The sequence below is a fragment of the Pithys albifrons genome, chromosome 3, assembly GCF_047495875.1.
Source record: "Pithys albifrons albifrons isolate INPA30051 chromosome 3, PitAlb_v1, whole genome shotgun sequence".
In the NCBI taxonomy this organism is placed as follows: domain Eukaryota; kingdom Metazoa; phylum Chordata; class Aves; order Passeriformes; family Thamnophilidae; genus Pithys; species Pithys albifrons.
Window position 1 is genome coordinate 15,985,269 of NC_092460.1, and position 21,204 is coordinate 16,006,472.

Consider the following 21,204-nt stretch of genomic DNA (forward strand, 5'->3'; position numbering starts at 1 on the left):
TTTTATGTGGACTTCGCCATTTCATTTCATTTTGGCTTCTTAGCTTCATTCTTGCTGCATTTACTCTTGAGATGGAAAATCTCAGATCTTCCACCCCAGTTCCTACCTCCTGGCTGTGGAGAGACCCAGCACTGCTGGTGGGAACATCCATCCCAGGTCAGGGTCACCATCAAGTCACTACTTGGCAGCTGTGGGGCTATCTGTTGTTATAAGGTGGTTTTGGAAAGCATCTGAAGTTTTAAAATAATTCTTGAAGATGATGAAAATTATATTGGCCTCACCAAAACACATTATCTCTCTGTAGGCAGCTTATGATTCCTGACTCCATCAAAATGCCCAAAATCTGGGCAGGAATCACTCAAGAGGAGGACAGTGAAGATGGGGGATGCTTTCCCATTGAGGATTGTCGGGAAGTGGACACAAGCAAGTGGGATATGCTGGCTCTGCCACTCCAGCTCTGCTGTGGGCAGCAGGCCAAGGGATGGGAGAGGCGCTGCAAGGCATGAGCGTGGAAAGATGCTGCCATGTGTAATTTGGGGAGTAAAATGGCTCATCCATCTCCCTTGTAACAACTCATGTTTCTAGAACGTTTCCCAGCCTTTTACTGTAATGGTTTATTGACCCACACAGCAGCATGAAAGATTATGAGAGTTAATTTTTCAAGCTCATCACTTGATTTATTCCATAAAGGTAGTTCATTTAATTAAAATATTTCTGCTGCTGGAATCAGGATTCACAATCTTGAAGCCTGGAGCGGGGTGTGTGGGCTTTTTTGAAGCAGCAGTCATTTAATGTGGTCAAACAGCACTGCCCACAGAAACCAAAGTGTCCAGTTCCCTAGGAATGCATGTATTTCAGGGCAGAAATCATGGATGCAGATGTCTTCTCTCCGTGGGGCATCTCCTTGCCATGAGAGGACTGTGGGAAGGGGGATTTGCTGCATCTCAGCAGTAGAACCCTGAGTACCCTCAGCCATCTCCACATGGGGTTTTCGGTCTCTGCCAACGTAGGGTTGTCTCTTGGGAAAATAAAACTATTTTTAAAATTTGGAAAGCATTATGTGACTGTGCAGGTACCATGGGATGTTGGTTTGTGATGTCCTCAGTTTCCAAGCTGTACCACTGTTGGCTCCCCAACATGCTTTGAAAATGATCCATCATGATTGTGAAAGAGGTTCAGATCCCATTTGCTGCTGCTGGACTGGTTTGGGGTGAAGGGACGAGAGATGGAGCAGCTCATTGTGGGGAGGAAGCTGAAGCTCCCAGAGATGCAGATTTTCTTCTGGTTTTGAAATGAGAGGCTGATAGACACTTGGGGCTCTTTGCAATTTAAAAGAGAGCAATCAGACAGCTTGAATCTGCTTTTATCAGATGCAGCAAATTACTAGTTGGATGGCTGGGTATTTTAGTCAACACCAGTGACTATGAAAAAAGAAGGTTTTGGTTAAATAAGACTCCTCTGATAAACTTAGCTTTTTTTGGATTCTCTTCCATTCTGTTGGAAAAACACATGGAACAGTATATTTGTTTTCTGCAGGGTTGGCCAGGTTTCCCTTAGAAGGCATTTTGCTGCAAACTTGAAATCTTCTGCATGCAGGTTCAAATGGTTCCTGAGGAGACACAGTTACTGCGTCAAACCTGTGTGTGACATGGCATTGTGACCACAGGGAGCACCTTGTACCTGCAATGGGAACTGGGGTTCGTGGTGGCCAGGTGAGGCTCTGCTGGACCTACTGTGCATCTCTGGGCATTACTGTGGGGTTATTATCATGCAGCTGGTGTTCGGAGATGCTCCTGCTGCCACTAACCTTGGCTGGGAAATACATCCTGATAATGGGGGCTGTTAAAGATAAGGCTGGCTGGCAGGCTGATAAATCTCGTTAAGGAGTACTAGATCACAGAGTAAATTACAATGCATGGCCAGATCGATTCAGACAGAAATGAGCAATATATTACTTCTTTGTCGGTCAGGGAGAATGGACTCCTGGCTCTGTGCTGGTGGGTTTGGGTGCTGGATGTGGTGCTGTGGTGGATGGTAGTGATGGAGACTGCTGAGAAGATGCAGCTTCTCAGTGGGTGCATCTTTGGCAGTGTAGCAGTGGGAATCCAGCAGAGTCCTCAGGGAGGGTACACTGGGAGGAACTGGTCTGTGTGGGGGTGAGAAGGGACAGGGAGCCTGGACCAGAGGACAAGAACCACATCCCTCACTTCAACATCATTAGAAGGTAGTCATCAAATCTGGTTTGTAACAACTGTAGACAATCCAGACAGCTCTATAAACATCACACTGGAGCAAAATGGGAAAATTGGAGCTTGGCATCCTTGGGACAGCCATAGCTAATCTGTGAAAACCAGACCAAACCCTCTGCTGCTTTAATACTGTTGGCTGGATTTTATTGTGAAGAGAAAATCTTCTTAATTCTTCATCCATTTGGATCCAGTCTCTCAGAACTGAGCTGGTAGTTAATTTAGCTCTTTCTCAGATGAAACAGAGAGAGGAGGCTCAGTGAAAAGGAAAATGGAAGTGCTTTCAGCATTGGACTTGGTCTCCTGTTCTTATTCTTTGTGATCTTTCTTTTTCTTAAATACTCAGTGCATGCTCACGTATCTCCTCCCACCATGGCACCTTCAAGTGCCCAGCCTGGATCTGTGATTTCTCCCACTTCTTTGGAAAGATGCTCACTGCAGGAGGGGACATCAGGTAATGGTCAAGGTAGCTGAAGATCTGTGGTGATGGCCAGTGGCCAGGAAAAACAGGAGCACATCCAGATTGGAAATAACAACTGAGATAAATGGGTGTCAAAGCTGCTGCCCAGTGGTGGCAATGGTGAAATCAAGGGTAAAATCAGAAATCTGTGAAATCTGGACCAAAGTGCTGAAGAGTGACCAGGTGCAGATGGGGGTGGCCAATAGTGACACAGAGGATGTCCCATTGGAGGAGGTTGGGGGTTGGCCTCCATGTCTCACCTCCTGACCACCTCGAGGCAAACCTGCTCACGTCCATCTCCACCCCCACTGCCCTGCTGGCAGCTGGCATCTCTGCTTCCCATTCCCAATGGCAGCTGGTTTATTGCTGGATATCTGTGTTAGTGCAGGAGCATGGCTGCTCAGCAGACCGTTCCCAGAGCAGTGGATGCTCACCTGCAGCCCTGGGAATTGGTCCCTTGGCTTTTAGACAAACCAAAAGCATCAAAGTGCTCTCTTCCATATCCTACTGAATTTTTTATTTTTTTTTAATCTAATGAACTGGAAGGAAATATGTTGAGTGGGGAGGAATGTCTATATATATTCTGCAAAAGCACCAGTTTCCAAATTTTGGACAGCTGTGTACCCTTTTTTAGCAGCCCCTTCACACAACCCACACACTACCCAGGCTCTCGCCATCGGCTCGTTTGGAAATACACTTCCTTGATTGCAAAATAGTTTAAATCCTTTGACTTAGAAACATTCTTGCAGTTCAAAAAGGATTTTTTTAAAGTTCCAAAAATACAGAAGGTGCTTCCTGCCACAGCAGCTGTCCTAATTTTGGAGGTGGTGGAAGATGGGCAAGGATTAGTGAGGGGAGCCTGGCTCCTGGCTATGGCCACACAGGGATGCAGGTGGAGATGCTCCCAAGGTGGGAGCTGCTGGCCATCGAGGCTTCAGCTGGGTGCCAGAGCTGGGGATGAGGGGGTTTATTTTGGGCTTCCAGCCACACGATCTAAACAGGTTGTCCAGCTGGCCCCTTGGCATTTGAGTCAGTCAAGGTGAGCTTCTTGCCCAGCTTTGTGGAATAAAATTATTGGGGTTTAACAGTGAAATATCAATGTCGAAAAGCAGCATGAATTTAACTAACACTGTAATTCCTGATAACATGGAAGAGTTGGTGGCCTTTTCCTCTAGCCTCTGTCAAGCTAAATTTGGGAAGGACCCTTTCTGGGACCTCTGAGACAGCTCAGGAGACATCAGAGCAGGATAGTTGTCTACAGGTCAGCATCCCAAAAAGCCTCTCCATTTGCTGTAGATTCAGGCAATGAACCTGGTCAGGGGTCTGGAGCACAAGTCCTGTGAGGAGTGGCTGAGGGAGCTGGAGAGGCTCAGCCTGGAGAAAGGGAGGCTCAGGGGGGCCCTTCTTGCTCTCTACAACTACCTGAAAGAAAGTTGTAGCCAGGTGAAATCTGGTCTCTTTTCCCAAGTAACAAGTGATAAGTTAGTGGAAACAGCCTCAAGTTGTGCCAGGGGAGGTTTAGATTGGATTTTAGAAAAATTTCTTCCTAGAAGTTGTTGTAAAGCACTGGAACAGGCTTCCCAGGGAAGCGGTGGAGTCACCATCCCTGGAGGTATTTAAAAGACATACAGATATGGCACTTAGGGGCATGGTTTAGTGCTGGGGACTTGATGTTCTTAGAGCTCTTTTCCAACCTAAACAATTCCATAATTCTATGATTCCACCTCCATTTCTGCCACGGGACGGGCTGCCCAGGATGGTGATGCCCTGACCTGAGGTTATAGCTACTGGGGTTTGCAGCTGGGCAAGAAGCTGTGTGGGGGTCCAGGCCAGCCACGGTGGTGACAGCCACACCTGCAGCTCTCCTACAGCTGCAGAGGCTCACGCCACTTTCCCCTGCACCGGCCTGGCCATCGGCTGCTGCGGTGGAATAAGCTGGACTTGGCAAGAGCACAGCTATTCCTCGAAGGCAAGTGGAGGGGAGCGTTGCTATTACTCATCAGTCAAAGACTTTCAGCTGGAATAATCCTCCGCTGGCTATGCAGAGTATCAAACCACAGGGTGGGAGGCTGTGAGCCCCACAGCAGCCATTTCTCTGACCCTCAGGCTCTGCCGTGGAGGGACAGCACATCCCTGCCACCGCAAGGAGCAGGGAAGGAATGTAAATTCCTGGGAGAGACAAGGAACAGGACTGCGATGGCCACTTTGGCACATGTGTTCTGGCTCCCCATCTCTGCTCTGCCTTCCCCTCTGCATGGCACCAGTAAAGGGGACGGGTGGTGGGGCAGACACCCTGCTCCTGCTCCAGGTCCCCTGTGGGTAAATTTGGGGAGGGGAGGGAGCACTGGTGGAATTCACACCATCTCCCCTGTGGCTATTATGGAGCCAGGGCTGGGAGATACCTCTGCTCATGTCCTTCCCTTCCTTCCCTGCATGCTGTTGGCAGCCCCAGCATTCAGCCATCGAGTGCAGCTTCTCCCATCCTCTCTTTCTGTGTCTTTTTTCCACCTGGGAGAGGTCCCAGCACAGAGAAGGCAGAGGGATGGAGTGGAGCAGATGGGAGGCAGAAAACAAGCCCTGCGAGGCAGAGCTCATCCTGGCGAGCTCATTACCCTGTGCTGCTTTTAATCACATTATTGCAGTGTGAAGGCCAACGATACATCACACACATCTAAAATAGAGCTGGGGAGGGACCATCAGCTCCATCAGTCCAAGACAGGCCACGGGAACAGATAAGAATAGGCTGTTGCTGGAAAACACATCACTGGGTTGCTTAGTCAACTGCTATATTTAGTAAGGGATTGAAATAACTGTGGTGGTTTTCAGTGGGGCTGATCTGTGAGCCTGGGTTGCACTAATACTTGCCTAGTTGATGGTAATGAAGTCAATTAGTGTGGAACAGTTGGCAGCCAAGGAGACTTGGCTGTGGAAGGTCTGTGGGGTGCCCTCTCTGCCTTTCCCTGTGGATGGACCTGGGACCTTGTGGCTTTACACTGGAAGAGTGCCAGCTCTGTGGGTGAGGGATCTGGGAAGGGGGAAGGATGTGTGGGGAGCCCACGGAGACTGCCAACCCCCCTTGTTCCCCCAGCCTGGCAGACTGGGCCTGTGTGTGACCAGCTGAGCTCCAGAAACACAGCCTGCTCTGCTGACCAGCACTTGGGAGTTTTGTTTAGTGCTCCTTTTTTATTTATAGGTTTTATGTATATATATATATACACACACTTGCTAAGCTTCAGAAGCAGCTCGCATATGCTTGCAGTTAGCAAGCACACATGCAGACAGCTCTGCATCTAGCTTGAGTGGGATATTGAGGTGTTTCTAGCGGGGAAAAAGGCACAATCAGGAGAATAGAATACCCCACACTTTCTGCCCTGTCCTGAAGGTGGCTGTCCTATGGCAGTGTGGGACACACAACCCCACGCTGTCCCCAGGGCTGCCCCTGCCTGCCTGCTGTCCTCAGTTCCCCTTGGTCTCAGTGCCCACCTGAATCCCCTATGATCTGTTCCCACCATAGATACCAATCCCACAAGCATCTCCCATGTGTGCTCCATCTCCTGCTGATCTCTGGTGTTTTGCCGTCACTGCACGCGTTTTGTTTCCGTGCCCTCATTTCAAATCCCATCACTGCTTCAGCCTCCTAGCAGAGATAAGGGCTGGGCGGAGGTAAAACCAGACCCGTGGTTATCTGCTGGTGGCACACACTGTTCAAAACACCCTTTGTGAACGTGCCCTGGTTGGACCGTGATGTGCATCCTCCCCTCCACAGGCAAACATCCCCAAGAAGAGCCTTTGGCATGGGTGGGCACGCTCCCCCTCACCTCCCAAAACTGTGGCAGCTCGGTCAAAGGCATTTGGCAGAGGTGTGGGGAGGGGATTTGGGGGGATTTGAGAGCTGGGAGAATGGGCTGAATCCAAGGAGGAGCAAGCATCAGCCAGTGCTCAGACAGCAGCATCTGAAATGAATGAGCACTGGAGTTTGCCCAGGGAGGCTGCTGGCAGAGAGAGTATCTTGGCCAAGAGGAAGGAGTGGCAGAGGAGAGCTTAGAAGGTGAGGAACCTGCCAGCTAAACCCCCAGCACTGGTTGAGGAGGGTCTGAAACAGCCCTGGCAGCCAGTGATCAAGCATGACTCAGTCTCTTGCCTTTAACACTGTGCTAAAAACTATCCACAGCACGGACAGAGCTGCAGTGTTCTTAGAACAAGGATGCAGAGTGCTTGGGAAATGGAATCACATGGTGAGATGCCCCCATTTCTGCTGTGAGAGGGTGTGTGTGTGTGGAAGGTGTCTGGATGTCAAGAGCCCTCCTAAACAGGAGCTTTCGTGCAAGTGGGGCCATGAGGAGTGCTTGGGAAGTGATTTTATGAGATTCTTGTTAATTTGGATCTTGATTCAGATACCAGAAGTGTTTTCCATATTTTCCAGGCACCCATCTGTCACAGTGATGAGCCCTGCACAGTACTTGTCAGCAAATAAATGAAATATTCTGGTGAGATTCACTGCATTTAATGCTGGGAGATGAGATCTGGCTTGTGAGATACTTATACCTCATGTTGCTTATCTTATTTTATACAGATTTTTGTCCCAGTATTTTAATAGATACTGTTTTGATTGTGTAAAATAATACTGTAGAGCAAAAATAACTGGGCAGAGTCCTCTGGGTGATATTGTGGGGAGCTGTTTGTGCGGAGATGAAGATCATGGCTGAGCATCGCCCAGGCACTGGAGAGGCTGCAGCGAGAGTGTAGGGGGTGGTGGGGATGGTGGGGACTGGTAGCCAGGAGCTAACTAGGGAATCTGGGAAGCCTCTGGCAGCACTGGCTCCCATCAAGTCTCTCAGACCTCCAAGTCACTGAGCAGAGGATTCATGTGCAACTGTGATGCTGAAGCTCTCTGGCTCCATCATTAAAAAAACCCCAGCGGCGCTGGGGGATTCAGTATTTAATTAACTTGCCAAGTGGTAATGTTGACCAGAATTATGCAGGAAGACTTCTATTTTAGTTAATTACAGTTTTGTTGTAGCCCATTAGTAAATTAAAACAATTGCAGGGTAAGACCCAGTGGAGGTTGGCGAGTATAGCTGTGGCCACCTGCCAGCCAATTCCAGAGCAGCAGGGCGGCCGGGGACACCCCCTCCATCCAGCCCCCCAGTGCAGCCGAGCCTGTATATTACCCACCCTCCCTCACCCCCTTGGAGGGAGCCTTAGCAGCAATTGGCACAACAATTGATGCCCCTTGAGCAACCTGCAGGAGTTGTGGACATATCCAGCATTCCCCAATACCACTCTCATGGTGGGCAGTTAAAAACTGGGATGGGCACTACCACTTCAATATGATGCCTTGAACAAAGCCACATGCCCTTGGTGCCTCATGCCCAGGGCTCTGTCCTGCTGCTCGTGACCACAGCAGCACTGCTTCTCTCTCCAGAAACTCCCTCTTTTTTGTAACTCCTCTGCAAATCCCAGTGGTTTGGAGGCAAGGAAGGCAAGGAGCCCAAGGCCTGTAAGCTGATAACGAACTGGACTGGCAGCCCCCAGTGCCTGTGCCCCCCCTGCCTCTGACTGGCTGCTTTCCAGCATGCCTTGCCACACCAGCACCTCTTCACTTCAGGTGGCATCTCAGGCGCACTTCGGTTTCATCTCTCTCTTCAATTATTGATGCTCTCCTCTGCCTGGAGCCTGCTTTGCATCCCGGCAGCGTTGCCCTTCTTCCCTCTGTGCTGAGCCATCCTCTGCCCCGGCTCCCCATTGCCTGTCCTCCATGCAGCTAAACCCCCCATGCCCACCACAATGGTTGTCCTGAGGCAGCAAACCCAGTGACAACCAAGCCCCCATCCCAATCCTGATCGAGGCCAAGGTTTCCAGCATCTTTAATGGTGGAGACTCCAGCGGGCACCACCGTGCCTTTGCCATAAGCTCCTTACCGGCTTTCCACCTCGGCAAGGGGCACCCTGACTTTCTGGATATTCAAGGGTTTGGACATGCAAAGCACTAAATACAGCCTAATTATTATTATCTTCGTGGGATCTGGTTAATCTCGATGGGGATTTACAAGCTGTTAGCAAACCAGCCGATCCTCCAATGTTTGCATTTTTCTTAGGGGCAGCTTAATCCCCTTGGCCGTGTTCACTGGGAAATGCCTGAGGCCAAGTTTTAAGGAGGAGGGAGCTGCTTCAGAGCCCGTGGAGGTGCTGTGGGATAACCAAACACCGTGCTGATAACCGTGGGACCGCAGGAGAGGGATGGATCGTTTGTCACCAGCAGAGCGGGTGGGGGCTGGCACGGGACTGGGAGGTGCCGCAGCTTTAGCATCCTCATGGAGGCTCTGGGTTTCACCACCCAGATGCATGACAGGTGTCAGTGCTGGAGTTGATGCGGCTGCAGAGGTCTCTTAAGAATGGAATGAAATGCTCGGAGTGGTTTGCCAGAGGCACTCCCGCAGGCACGGGCAGCTTTGTTGGCCTCCACCTTCCCACAGCTGCCGCGGGCAGGATTTCTTGCTCCCTCGTGTGCGTGTGGGGGTCGGGCAGAGCTCACAGCTCACAGCTGCTGCTGTGTTCACTGCAGCCAGTGCGGGCTGTGCTGGCAAACGCTGTGCTGGCTTCTGCAGCATGGTCTGTGCTCACACACAGCTCCACGCGGCGTTGGCTGTGACAGGGACAGGGCCCTCCCACAGCTTAGGAAAATGCAGTTATCCCTTTGCTCGTTTCTGCCATCTCAGGCGGTAACCACACAGTGATTTTCCACAGGGGTTCAGACTGAAGCGCAGAATGCCAGACTGTCAGCAGGGTTCCCCATGAAGACCCCAGAGGTGCTGAAGGAAGAACCAGGAAAAAAATAGGCAGATTCCATATGCACCAGTCTCTCGTTTGTTTGCAGGGGTTGGCCAGCACCTCTCATTGCTGGCAATGGGCAAGGACCCCCTCCCCCTGCCCTTTCCCTGGTTCCTGCCTCCCTGCCGTACCTGTGCCTTCCTGCCTGCTTTGAAAGATGAGGAGCATTTCAGAGTGGAGCTCCACAATCTTTTTGGCAGGGCTATTTTTGACAGAGATTGTTCCCTTATCCACTTCCCAGTGCAGTCCCATGAAGAGTGGAGCTGTCACATCTGTGAGAGCAGGATAGCAGAGTGAGCTGCTCAAACTGGGGCAGCTGCCAAGAGGAGTGGCTGTGGAGCCACAGCTGGGAGGAACCTACGGGAAGAGGCTCAGAGCAACCTGCAGACCCATCAGATCATGGAATCTTAGAGTGGTTTGGGTTGGAAGGGACCTTCAAGATCATCTCATTCCAAGCCCTCTGACATGGGCAATGACACCTTCCCCTAGACCAGGTTGCTCCAAGCCCCATTTAGCCTGGACATGAACACTTCCAGGGTTGGGGCATTCCCATGAAATAGGACAGTACTGTGCTCGCTTGGTTTTGGAGGACCCCTAAGCCTTATGCCGATGAGATTAGACCAGCAGTGACTCCTGCCTCTGTGTGGACACAAGATCCTCCTCCTTGGATGGGACCTGATTGACACTCAGCATCCACAGTTGGTACCTGGTGGCCAGTGTTGGTCTTCCATGGTCTTCCTGGCTTGAATTTTGCCCTGGAAGGGCAAAAGTATCCATGCCCATCCCACATCCAGAGGTCTGCCCGCCAGCACGGTCTGGCAGGTTGGGACATGATAAGCACAGGCAATGCCCTGGATGAGGCAGGCTGGATAGTTCAAGGCAAGCTAATTCCCTCCAGCTCCTGCAGGGCCATGCTAGGAGCTGGTCCAGTGGCATGGGACAGAGGGGTGGGCAGGAGCTGAGCTGAGCTCTGCCCCAGCACATCCACCCATCCCCTCTGCATCGCATCCCTCTCCTCACTGCCTGCATCAAGGAGGGAGCTCTGGCAAAGGAAAATGGGATCCCTGAAAGAAAAATGAAAGGTCGCGTATTTCCATGAGGCAAGGTTTCAATTTGTGTCACACAATCACATTTCCTTCTGCAGTCTGGAATAATTACACAGCGGAGCGGGGTGAGCAGATCTGATTCAGAGGCACGGGGACGAGAACGAGTTCTGAAATAAAAGAAGACAAATGCAATCATTAAGATACAATAGGCTGCACTTGCTCCTTAATTAGACTTTCTCTTTGATTAAGCAGTAATTAAATATTACTGTGCTGAAAGGGATTTTTTTAATGGCCCTCTGAAGCCCTAATATATTCTTAAGATGTTTGTGTGCAGAGCAGGGTGCTGGGAGTGGGAGGACGTTTTATGCCTGTCCCTTCGCTGCAGGAGCAGACTTCCCACCCCTCTGCTCCCCAGAGAGTGTGGGCTGGGTGGCTGCTCCTGGGCTGGATTGCTGCAGGAGTGAAGTGTCTGTGGGAAATCCTGCTCCTCCTGGCCACCGCCAGCTGCAAGGCACCTCCAGCATCTCATCATAACCTGAGGACTTCTGGGACGCAGGTGACAATGCTGTCACAGTGCTGCTGTCTTGTAGGTATGGGATTTAGACTCATAGAATAGAACCATGAAATTGTTTAGGCTGGAAAAGACACTTAAGATCATGCAGTCCAACCATTACCCCAGCACTGCCAGCCCATTAAACTCTGTCCCTAAGCACGACATCTAGACATCTTTTAAATCCTTCAGGGATGGTGACTCCACCACTTCTCTGGGCAGCCTGTGCCACTGTTTGACAACCCTTTCAGTGGAAAAATGTTTCCTAATATCAAATCTGAACCTCCCCTGGCACAACCTGAGGCCATTTCCTCAATGTCATTTCGATGAATATCATCTTCTACAGGCAAACCATGGCCTCTGTGGCCCCAGGGGACACAGCTGGCTCACAGTCCTGGCCCCAGGCTGGTCCAGCCCCTCTCAGGTTGGCCACCGCGAGCTTTGGGAGCCATGGATCAGCAAAGGAGAATTCTGGGAAAAGGACCTGGAGCATATTCTGCTGTTAGCAGCAAAACCAAAAATACTTAAGGTGCTGAAACATCTAAAGGCAAGAAAATGTCAGGCCCTTATTCCTGGACATTCCTGGGTGGGTAAAAAAAGCCTTTGGGTGATCCAGGATGGGAAAGTGCTTCTGATCTCTTAATGCAGAGCCCCTGCTGTAGCCCTGCGGGCTCTCTGCCACTCACAGCCCTGCTTGCCTATACTTTTTCCAGGCCATAAAACAACAGCTCTTGCTGAGAATTTCACTAGAAGAGATTGGCTTGTTCTTTTCCTGCACAGCGTGTACTTTGGGTAATATCTTTGGGAAATTTTGGCGTACTTGTGTACCCAGCATTTTTGTTAACCTAGAAAAAAAGATCTCTAACTGTTATGATTATGCTATTAAACCTTTGTTGTATCAAAGAAAACAAATCGGAGCAAGAGAGGAGCTGTATGGAGCCGAGAAGTGTTAAGCTACAGTAGTAATCTGCCTTTAATTGTTTAATTTTGCTTAAAACCAAAAATACTGCAAGGCTGGAGAATGAAAGAGCTGGTGATGCTGAGAGATTGTGGAGGAGTGTGCAATCCCTGTCCTGTAGCCGTGGTTCCTCTGGCTGGACATCACTGGGTCCTGGACTAGGGTAGGGGTGGGTTTAAGCTGGATGTGGATGGTGTGTGGGGTATGGCTGCAACACTGCACAGCCCTCCACAGTCAGCTATTTGGTTTGGGTGGGCTGAGTCCTTTGCACCATGTGTCCATCAGCAGAGCTCCTTGGTGAGATTCCTGCTAGGGTGAAGCTCCCAGAGTTTGAACAGCATTTTTCCTTCCACTCCTTTGCAGAAGAACGAATGGCTATGCTTGAACTGCCAAACTCAACGGCTGCTTGAAGGCAGCCTCGGCGACCCTGCCCCGATGCCACTGCCTACCCCAAAGCCACCATCCACCGGCTCCCCGCGGCACCAGCCGCCTGCCACTGGCCAGCAGCAAAGAGCGCCCACGCCGGCACCCGCACCCACCGAGCCAGCGGCACCCCCGGAGCCACAGCCCTCGCCCGCCAGGAGCCTCCGGGCTGCCGAGCAGAGCAGGACTCCAAGCCCCGCCCCAGCAGAGAAGAAAGCCCCAGCATCGGCAGAGAAGAAGCCCCCAGCACCATCAGAGAAGAAACCTCCAGCGCCGGCAGAGAAGAAATCCCCAGCGCCAGCAGAAAAGAAGCCTCCGGTGTTGGCAGAAAAGAAGCCACCAGCGCCAATAGAGGAAAAGCCACTCCCCAAAGCTGCCCCGGAGCCTTCCAGAGCTCCTGAGATCACCACTCTGAAGGGGAAGAGCGTGACCCCCAAACCAGAGGTGGAGAGCAAGGAGAGCCGGGCACTCCCCGAGGCACCACGGGCGAAGGAGCAGGAGGTGAGCGCTCAGGGTGCGTCCAGCTCCGAGCATCCCTGGGACTGCATCCTGCCACAGGCTGGCCTGGTGCTGAACCATGCCTCTGATGGCAGTTGTGCTCACAAATGGGGAAAATTGTTGAAAATGAGGAGCACAAACCATGTTGTCAAGGCCATTTGTCCTAGGAAATAGTCTCTTGGGGAATGGTGAGTTTCAAACACTGCTGTCTCAACATTCCCAAATGCCTCTGGACCTTCATAGGCTCCACGGCAGCATGCTGGTATTTGCCTTCTATTTATTAGAATTACATCAGTTTGGGCATAATGTGATAGTTCAGGTCATCTTTGGCCTTTGGATTGTTTTTTAAATAATATAAGGGCAGTTGGATTTGTCATGAAATGGAAAACATTTCCCCACATTCCATGTTGCAGCAGTGGGCATTTTTCAAGCTCCTCGTCCCACTTTTTGTAAATTCAATACAATTTGTGGAAACGTTTGGCTGCCTTGGGATGGGGTTCCCCCATAAGCAGCCACCCCAACAGCAGCCAGCAGAGCCCCCCAAGGGGAGGGGTCACAGCAGGAGGTTCCCACCAGCCAGGAGGGGTTGGCTGCCTCCCTCGCCTCTCTGCAGCCCTCAGGGAAGAGGCTCCTTGTGCCCCCAAAATCAACTGATCTGTGCTGCCTCTATGCTGGCAGGGTGACAGGCCCTGCCAGTAGCACCAGGACTGGGTGTGATGGTACTGTCCCCATGGCTCAGAGGTTTGTCCCTCACACTACTTAATTGCAATTAAAGCCAATTAAAGGAGAGTGTTGATTTCTGGCATCTAATTAGGATCCTAGAGGCCATCCTGCTTCTGAGGCGTGCTTCGGGGGTTGGGGGCCCAGTTTTTTAGGCATAATTGTTAGTTCCCTGATGCTTTTGTCCCCAGGGCCATTTGCTGTGCCACCCCCTGCTGCTTCCCTCTCACCTGCCTTCTTTAACACATACAAGTTGCTGATGAGCCACTGAGTTGGGGGTCATGGAGGGGTTCCCAGCCCTCATGCTGGGCCAGCTCCCAGCACTGCCCAGACCCTGTGCATGCTCCTTGGGAGTGGGTTTGGGGGGAGGCAGGGGCAGCAGCTCCAGAGCCTCCCTGGTCTGACACTGTGCTCCCCATTACCCACAGGATGGGAGCAAGCCTTACCCTCCGGACCTGTCCCGCAGCCCCCAGAGCCTCAGCGACACCGGATACTCCTCCGATGGCATCTCCAGCTCACAGAGTGAGATCACCGGCCTGGTGCAGCAGGAGGAGGAGAAGCTGAGCAGCACTGGGCTTGCTGGGCAGAGCCCCCCCAGCCCCTCTGAGCTCACCAAGCTGGAGAGCAGCATGCGACCCCTCCTGGAAGGCAGGGGTGCCCCACCGGAACCCACCGAGCGTGGCAAGGCCCGCTCAGAGACGCAGGAGGATCAGCGACAACGGCAGCGGCCACGGTACCTCTCTATCACCCCCGAAGCCTTCGACTCGGATGAGGAGCTGGAGGACATCCTGGAGGAGGATGAGGAGTGGGATAACCAGCGGGAGCGACGGGAAAGTGCCGAGTCCTCAGATGAGTTTGGCAGCAAGCTGCGGCACGACTATGTGGAGGACAGTAGTGAGGGGGGCTTTTCCCCAGTGCCCCCGCGGCCCAAGGGCCAGGAGGCAGAGGTGAGCGATGAGGAGTTCATGCGGAGACAGATCCTGGAGATGAGTGCAGAAGAGGACAACCTCGAAGAGGAGGGGGAAGGCTATGGGCGCACCAAGTACAGCGTCTCCAAAGCCGGGCAGAAGGCTGAGGCAGAGAAGGGCAAAGAGCCAGCACCAGCCAAGCGGCGCCTGCCACATGGTGCCAGCAGCATGTACACAGAGGAGAGAAAGGAGGTGGAGGTGGCAGAGGGCGATGACTTGAGCACGGCCCAGGGTGGGCTGCGGCGATTCAAGACCATCGAGCTGAACAGCACGACCGGCTATGGCCGGGAGATGGAGATGGGCCAGGAAGCAGACACCAGCCTGGACCGGGAGCCCGAGCTGGAGATGGAGAGCCTGACAGGCTCCCCTGAGGAGCGCTCCCGGGGCGAGTATTCCTCCACCCTACCAGCCACGACACCCAGTTACACCTCGGGCACCTCACCCACTTCCATCTCCTCCCTGGAGGAAGACAGTGACAGCAGCCCCAGCCGCCGGCAGCGGCTGGAGGAGGTGAAACAGCAGAGGAAGGCTCGGCACCGCTCACATGGCCCCTTGCTGCCCACCATTGAGGACTCATCTGAGGAGGAGGAGATGCGGGAGGAAGAGGAGCTGCTGCGAGAGCAGGAGAAGATGAGGGAGGTAGAGCAGCAGCGCATCCGGAGCACAGCGCGCAAGACCAAGCGTGACAAGGAGGAGCTGAGGGCCCAGCGGAGGAGGGAGCGCTCCAAAACCCCCCCCAGCAACCTTTCCCCCATCGAGGACGCCTCTCCCACTGAGGAGCTGCGACAGGCGGCAGAGATGGAGGAGCTGCACCGCTCCTCCTGCTCTGAGTACTCTCCTTCCATTGACTCAGAGGCAGAGAGCTTTGATGCTGTGACCTCCAAGCTGTACAAGTCAGGCAGTGAGTACAACCTGCCCACCTTCATGTCGCTTTACTCTCCGACAGAGAAGGTGGAGACTGGCCCCAGCCAGCCCACCAGCAAGCCCCTAAAGAGTGCTGAGGAAGCTTATGAGGAGATGATGAAGAAGGCAGAGATGATGCAGAAGCAGCAGGTCCAGCAGGGCCAGCCAGCCACTTCCTTCGGCAGCACCTACCAGCAGGTTGGCTACCATGGCACTGAGGGCCAGAACGGCTTTGAGTACCAGTATGCTGAGGAGTACCGGTACAATGGCAGCCTCACACGCCCCTCCCAGCCTGACTATCCCAGTGCCCTGCCGAAGGTGGGGGCAGTGTATGAGGAGATCCTGCAGACCTCGCAGAGCATCTCCAGGATGCACCAGTCCTCTTCCTTCGACCTGGCCCTCAAGCAGGGTGAGAAGGTGAAGGGGCAGGAGGAGGCGTACCAGGAGAAGCACTTCCTCAATGCTGAGAGCGCCTACGCCGACCTCTTGAAGCAGAACAGTGGCCCACTTACCCCTGGCACGAGCCCCACACAGCTCTCTGCTCCTGTCTCCTTTGCCAGCTCTGACAGCACCACGGGCAAGACCATTCCTGATGTCCGGGTCACCCAGCATTTTGCGAAAGAGGGGCAAGACCTAGCCAAGGTCCAGAGTGCCCCAGCAGCGCCCAGCCCAGTATCCAAGGCTGCCACCACTCCTTATGCCTACAACAAAGGTGCCAGCACAGTGACGACAGCGGCAGGCAGCCCCGGAAGCACACTGCGGAGCTACAGCTCACCAGTTCCAGAGGCCCCATCCATAGCTGGGAGAAGCTACACTCCAGCAAAGAGCACTGTCAGCTATGGCTCGCAGACAGAGGACACCAGCAGGACCAGGACAGTGGAGATCAGTGTGCAGACAGCCAGGGAGAAGCTCCCAGCCACGAGTGAAATCAAGCCTGCACTGCCCAAGACGTACCCCTTCTTCAAGACCTCCAGCCCTCCACTCTCGCCCACCTCCCCCACGCAGAGTCCCACCCACACCACAAAGGCCACGGCAGAGTTTTCCACACAGACGCAGAGCCCTGTCCTCGTCTACGAGGGTCCTTCTGCCGCAGCTGCCGGCCCCGACACCTCTTCCCCCATGGTGGCACAGGGGACGCAGACACCACACCGGGCGAGCTCCCCGCGCCTGACCCGGCAGGCCTCCTCACAGGACTCCCCGTTCATGGTGATCACACTGGCAGCCGATGCAGCCAGCCAAACCAAGCCAGTCAGCTCCGACACCTTGACGTCCCCCACCTCATCCCCCACCAGGCCAAGCCGGCAGCTGCTGGCCCACGGTTACACCCAGACACCAGAGCCAGAGCAGCCAGCAGGTGCCTACGTCAGGGCACAGCCAGTGAAGGACCATGCCCAGAAAGCACCTGCCGTGACTTCAGCTGCTGATGGCATCACAGGGCTATATAGCTGGGGAGCACTCCCTGCAGAAAACATCTCCCTCTGCCGCATCTCCTCCATCCCTGGCACGTCCCGAGTGGAGCCAGGGCCCAAGGTGCCAAGCAGCAATGCTGTGGACTTACGGACTGCACTGAAGTCTGCCCCCATCATCATAACAGACCAAGGCATGGATCTCACTTCCTTGGCCACTGAGGCCAGGAAGTACTGCCTGACTCTGGACCACATCCCAAGCCGGCAGTCCACAGCCATCCAGCCCTTGATCATCAACCTCAATGCCCAGGAGCAGCCCCACGCCATCATTGCAGCAGCCAGCACTGCTGGCCTGGCCATTGCCTCCCCCATGATCCTCTCACAATCCAAGCAACCCGTGGTCTATGGAGACCCTTTCCAGAGCCGTGTGGACTTTGGACAAGGGACTGGGAGCCCAGTGTGCTTGGCACAGGTGAAGCAGGTGGAGCAGGGAGTCCAGACAGCCACTGTCAGAGCCAGCGGGGTGGCCACTGGCAAGCCTGAGCCTGCTGCTGCCCCCCAGACCAAATTTGCGAGGTACGGCATGCCAGGCCAGGTGAAGAAGGATGTGCTCCTCACACAGACTGGTGGGGTGCAGAATGCCGGCGGTCTTCCGCAGTCCTTTCCACCAGAGCCGGGCTCGGAGGTGTACCGGGCAGTGCCGGTGGAACTGAAGAGCCAGAGCCCCCTCCTTGCCCTGGGCGGCAAGAAATCCCAGGTGATGATGGTGCAGATGGAGGAGGCGGCCACCGCCCCAGTGACCAAAGTGCTGAAGGAGGAGGCACCAGCCAATGTGCTGGACCTCACAGGTGTGAAGCCAGAGAGCCAGGTGGCCTGCTGTGACATGGTCTACAAGTTCCCCTTTGGTGGCAGCTGCACCGGCGCTTTCAACCCCACCTCCAAGATGCCAGAGAAGAAAGCTGGGGAGGCAACAGTGACACCTGGACGGAAAGCCAGCGGGCCCCTGTATGGCAGCAGAGAGCCAGAGCTGCCGGAGACCTTCCCCTACCGGGAGCAGCCAGCCCCAGCACCTGCACTCTACGAGGAGCAGAAATTTTACCCAGCCAGCGCCTTTGGCCGCCTCTACTCCTCCATGTCAGACACAAACCTCTCCGAAATCGGGATGAGCTACTACCACACAAAGGGGGATCAGCCCTTCCCCTCCCCAGCAGGCGATGCTGCTGTGGACCTCAGCACCATGAAACACTCCTACAGCGTGGGCTTTGCCGAGGGGGGTTACCTGGGCCAGGGACTGCAGTATGGTTCCTTCTCCGACCTCCGACAACCAGGAGAGCTGCTGGGCCATCCGTTCCCCATGCGGAGGTACAGCTCAGCCTCCAACATCTACTCTGACTACCGTTTCTCTTCCCGGGGGGACCTGGCCAGCTTCCAGGAGTCCAGCCTGGCCCACTACAGTGCCACCACGGCACGCGAGATCAGCCGCATGTGTGCTGCCCTCAACTCCATGGACCAGTACGGGGGCCGGCACGCCAATGGCCCAGACATGCTGCCCTATGGCCCCAGCGCTGGGCAGGGGGGCACAGGGGGACTGGCAGCTCAGCAACAGGGCCCTGTACCGCCCAAACCCAGCAGGATGTACAACCCCACCTTCCCTGAGGGACGGCAGGGCTTCAGCAACATGGCACAGTACAATGTTCCTGGTGTCCGCCTGGGCATTCGGCAGATGCTTCCTTCCAGTGCAACCGTGCGGGCTGCTGACGGCATGATCTACTCCACCATCAACACCCCCATCGCCTCCACGCTGCCCATCACCACCCAGCCGGCCTCGGTGCTGCGGCCCATGCTGCGCGGGCTTTACAGACCCTACGGCCCCAGTGGTGTGGCAGCAGTACCACTGGCCAGCCTGGCCAGGCTGCCTGTCGTCACCCCCCGTGTCCCACTGGCAGCACAGGGTCTCTATCGCTACCCAGCCCCCAGCCACCCAGCCCCGAGCCACCCGGCCCCGAGCCACGCAGCCACAAGCCACCCAGCCCCAGCAGCCTCCCTGATGGAGACGCCTGTCTACCTGGGAAAGCCTGTCAGCACGGCACCAGTGACGGCAGGAGCTGGTCCCACTCCCAAAGCTCCCACCACTCCCGCTGCCCCTGCCAGTGGCTTGCAGAGAGCGGAGCCACCACCAGCTGCCCCACGTGCAGAGGTGCCGGCAGCACCAGCGGCTGCCAAGGAGAGTGGGCAAGCAGCCACAGCGCCCAAGCCATCACTGGATGGGGCTCTGCGTGAGGAGCGGGAGCGGGAAGAAGAACGTCAGCGCAAGCAACAGGAGCACGTGCTGCAGCTGGAGCGGGAGCGCGTGGAGCTGGAGAAGCTGCGGCAGCTGCGGCTGCAGGAGGAGCTGGAGCGGGAACGCGCAGAGCTGCAACGACACCGGGAGAAGGAGCAGCTGTTGGTGCAGCGGGAGCTGCAGGAGCTGCAGTGCATCAAGCAGCAGGTGCTGCAGCAGCAGCAGGAGGAGCGGCATGCACAGCTGGCGCTGCAGCGGGAGCAGCTCGCCCAGCAGCGTCTCCAACTCGAGCACATCCACCAGCTCCAGCACCAGCTGCAACAGCAGCTGGAGGAGCAGAAGCGGCAGAAGACCATCTTCTCTGCACCTGTCGAGCCCACTGCCCGCCCACCTGAGGGCCCTGCTGAGGCACCACGAGGGCTGCCACACAATGGGCAGGCATGGACCTCGCCGGGCCAGGCACCCCCAGAGGGGCCTGCTGGCTCCCGCTACGCTGTGCCACAGCGGCCACTCAGCAGCTCAGCCTCGGACATGTCACTGCAAGTCGAGGATTCCTGGGAGCCTGGCCGGGGCATTAAGAAGAGAAACTCGATGCCACGGCTGCGGGATGCCTATGAGAAAGAGGCAGCACGGGAGGCTTTCACAGCAAGGAAGACGGCGGACAGCAGCGTGCAGACAGACGAGGAGGATGGCGAGGAGCGGTACATGCTGTCACGGCGGCGGCGGACACGGCGCAGCGCTGACTGCAGTGTGCAGACAGACGAGGAGGACAGCGGGGAGTGGGAGCAGCCCGTGCGGCGCCGGCGCTCCAGGGCCTCACGCCATGCCGAGGCCAGCGCTGAGGGCAAGGCAGATGGGGTGACCCGCAGTACAGCCAGTGTGGGCATCCAGACCATCAGCGACTGCTCAGTGCAGACAGAGCCCGACCAGCTCCTCCGCGTCTCCCCCTCCATCCACATCACCACCCATGACCCCCGGGTGGAGATCGTGAAGTACATCTCAGCACCAGAGAAGACGCAGCGGGGAGAGAGCCTGGCCTGCCAGACAGAGCCAGAGCCAGCCCCTCAACCTGGTGTCGTAGTCCCCCAGCTGACGGTGCCCACCACCATCCCACCCTACTCCACCAACCTCCAGATAGTGAGCACAGGCCCCCTTGACCCCCATGCAGTCCGGCAGCAGACCCTAGGAAAGTTTGAGAAAAAGAAGCCAGATCCCCTGGAAATTGGCTACCAGTCCCACCTACCAGCTGAGTCCCTCTCCCAGCTGGTGACCCGACAGCCACCCCGCTCTCCCCAGGTCCTCTACTCACCTGTCTCTCCCCTGTCCCCCCACCGTCTCCTGGAGTCCTCCTTTGCCACCAGCGAGCGGTTGAACAAGGCCCATGTCCCACCACAGAAGCACTTCACCACCGACTTAGCCCAGCGCCAGCAGACGCTGCCACGCCCCATCAAGACCATGCAGCGCTCCCTCTCTGACCCCAAGCCCATCAGCCCCACTGCTGAGGAGGCTGGCAAGGACAGGTTTTCCCTCTACCAGCACCCGCTGCTGCCCAGCACCCAGGTATGTCACCACAGGGAACAACATTTGCCTCAGGGAACAGCCCCAGAAGGCACCTCAGGACATTCCAGTTTCATTAGCACTGCAGTAATTAATATTTCAAAAGGCCAGCTTCCCACGGCGGCTGATGGCAGCCAGTGGGCACAGATGTGTGCACCAACACCAGCAGCCAGAGGGAGGCCCTGGAGGTCCATTGGTTGCACGAGCCTGTCAGCAGGCAGGAGCTGCTGCAAAGTGGCAGGATCAGGGCTGTCCCCTGTCCTCTTTCCCCTTGCTCCAGCTGGGTCCCCTTTCTCTCACAAGGAGCCACCACCACACACAGCTCCATTTCAGGTTGCAGTGCCTTTTGCTCACACCT

The 21,204-nt window shown here is 55.1% G+C and overlaps 1 protein-coding gene across 2 annotated transcripts in view; it reads left to right on the forward strand.

Annotated features, from left to right (window-relative positions):
- BSN (bassoon presynaptic cytomatrix protein) overlaps window positions 1–21,204 on the forward strand; it is a 93,030-nt gene that overhangs the window by 64,544 nt on the left and 7,282 nt on the right. For both annotated transcript variants that reach the window (XM_071550607.1, XM_071550609.1), the window contains exons 4-5: window positions 12,454–13,014; window positions 14,160–20,849. In XM_071550607.1, the coding sequence (XP_071406708.1) occupies window positions 12,454–13,014; window positions 14,160–20,849 (7,251 nt within the window). The remainder of the gene's footprint in view (window positions 1–12,453; window positions 13,015–14,159; window positions 20,850–21,204) is intronic.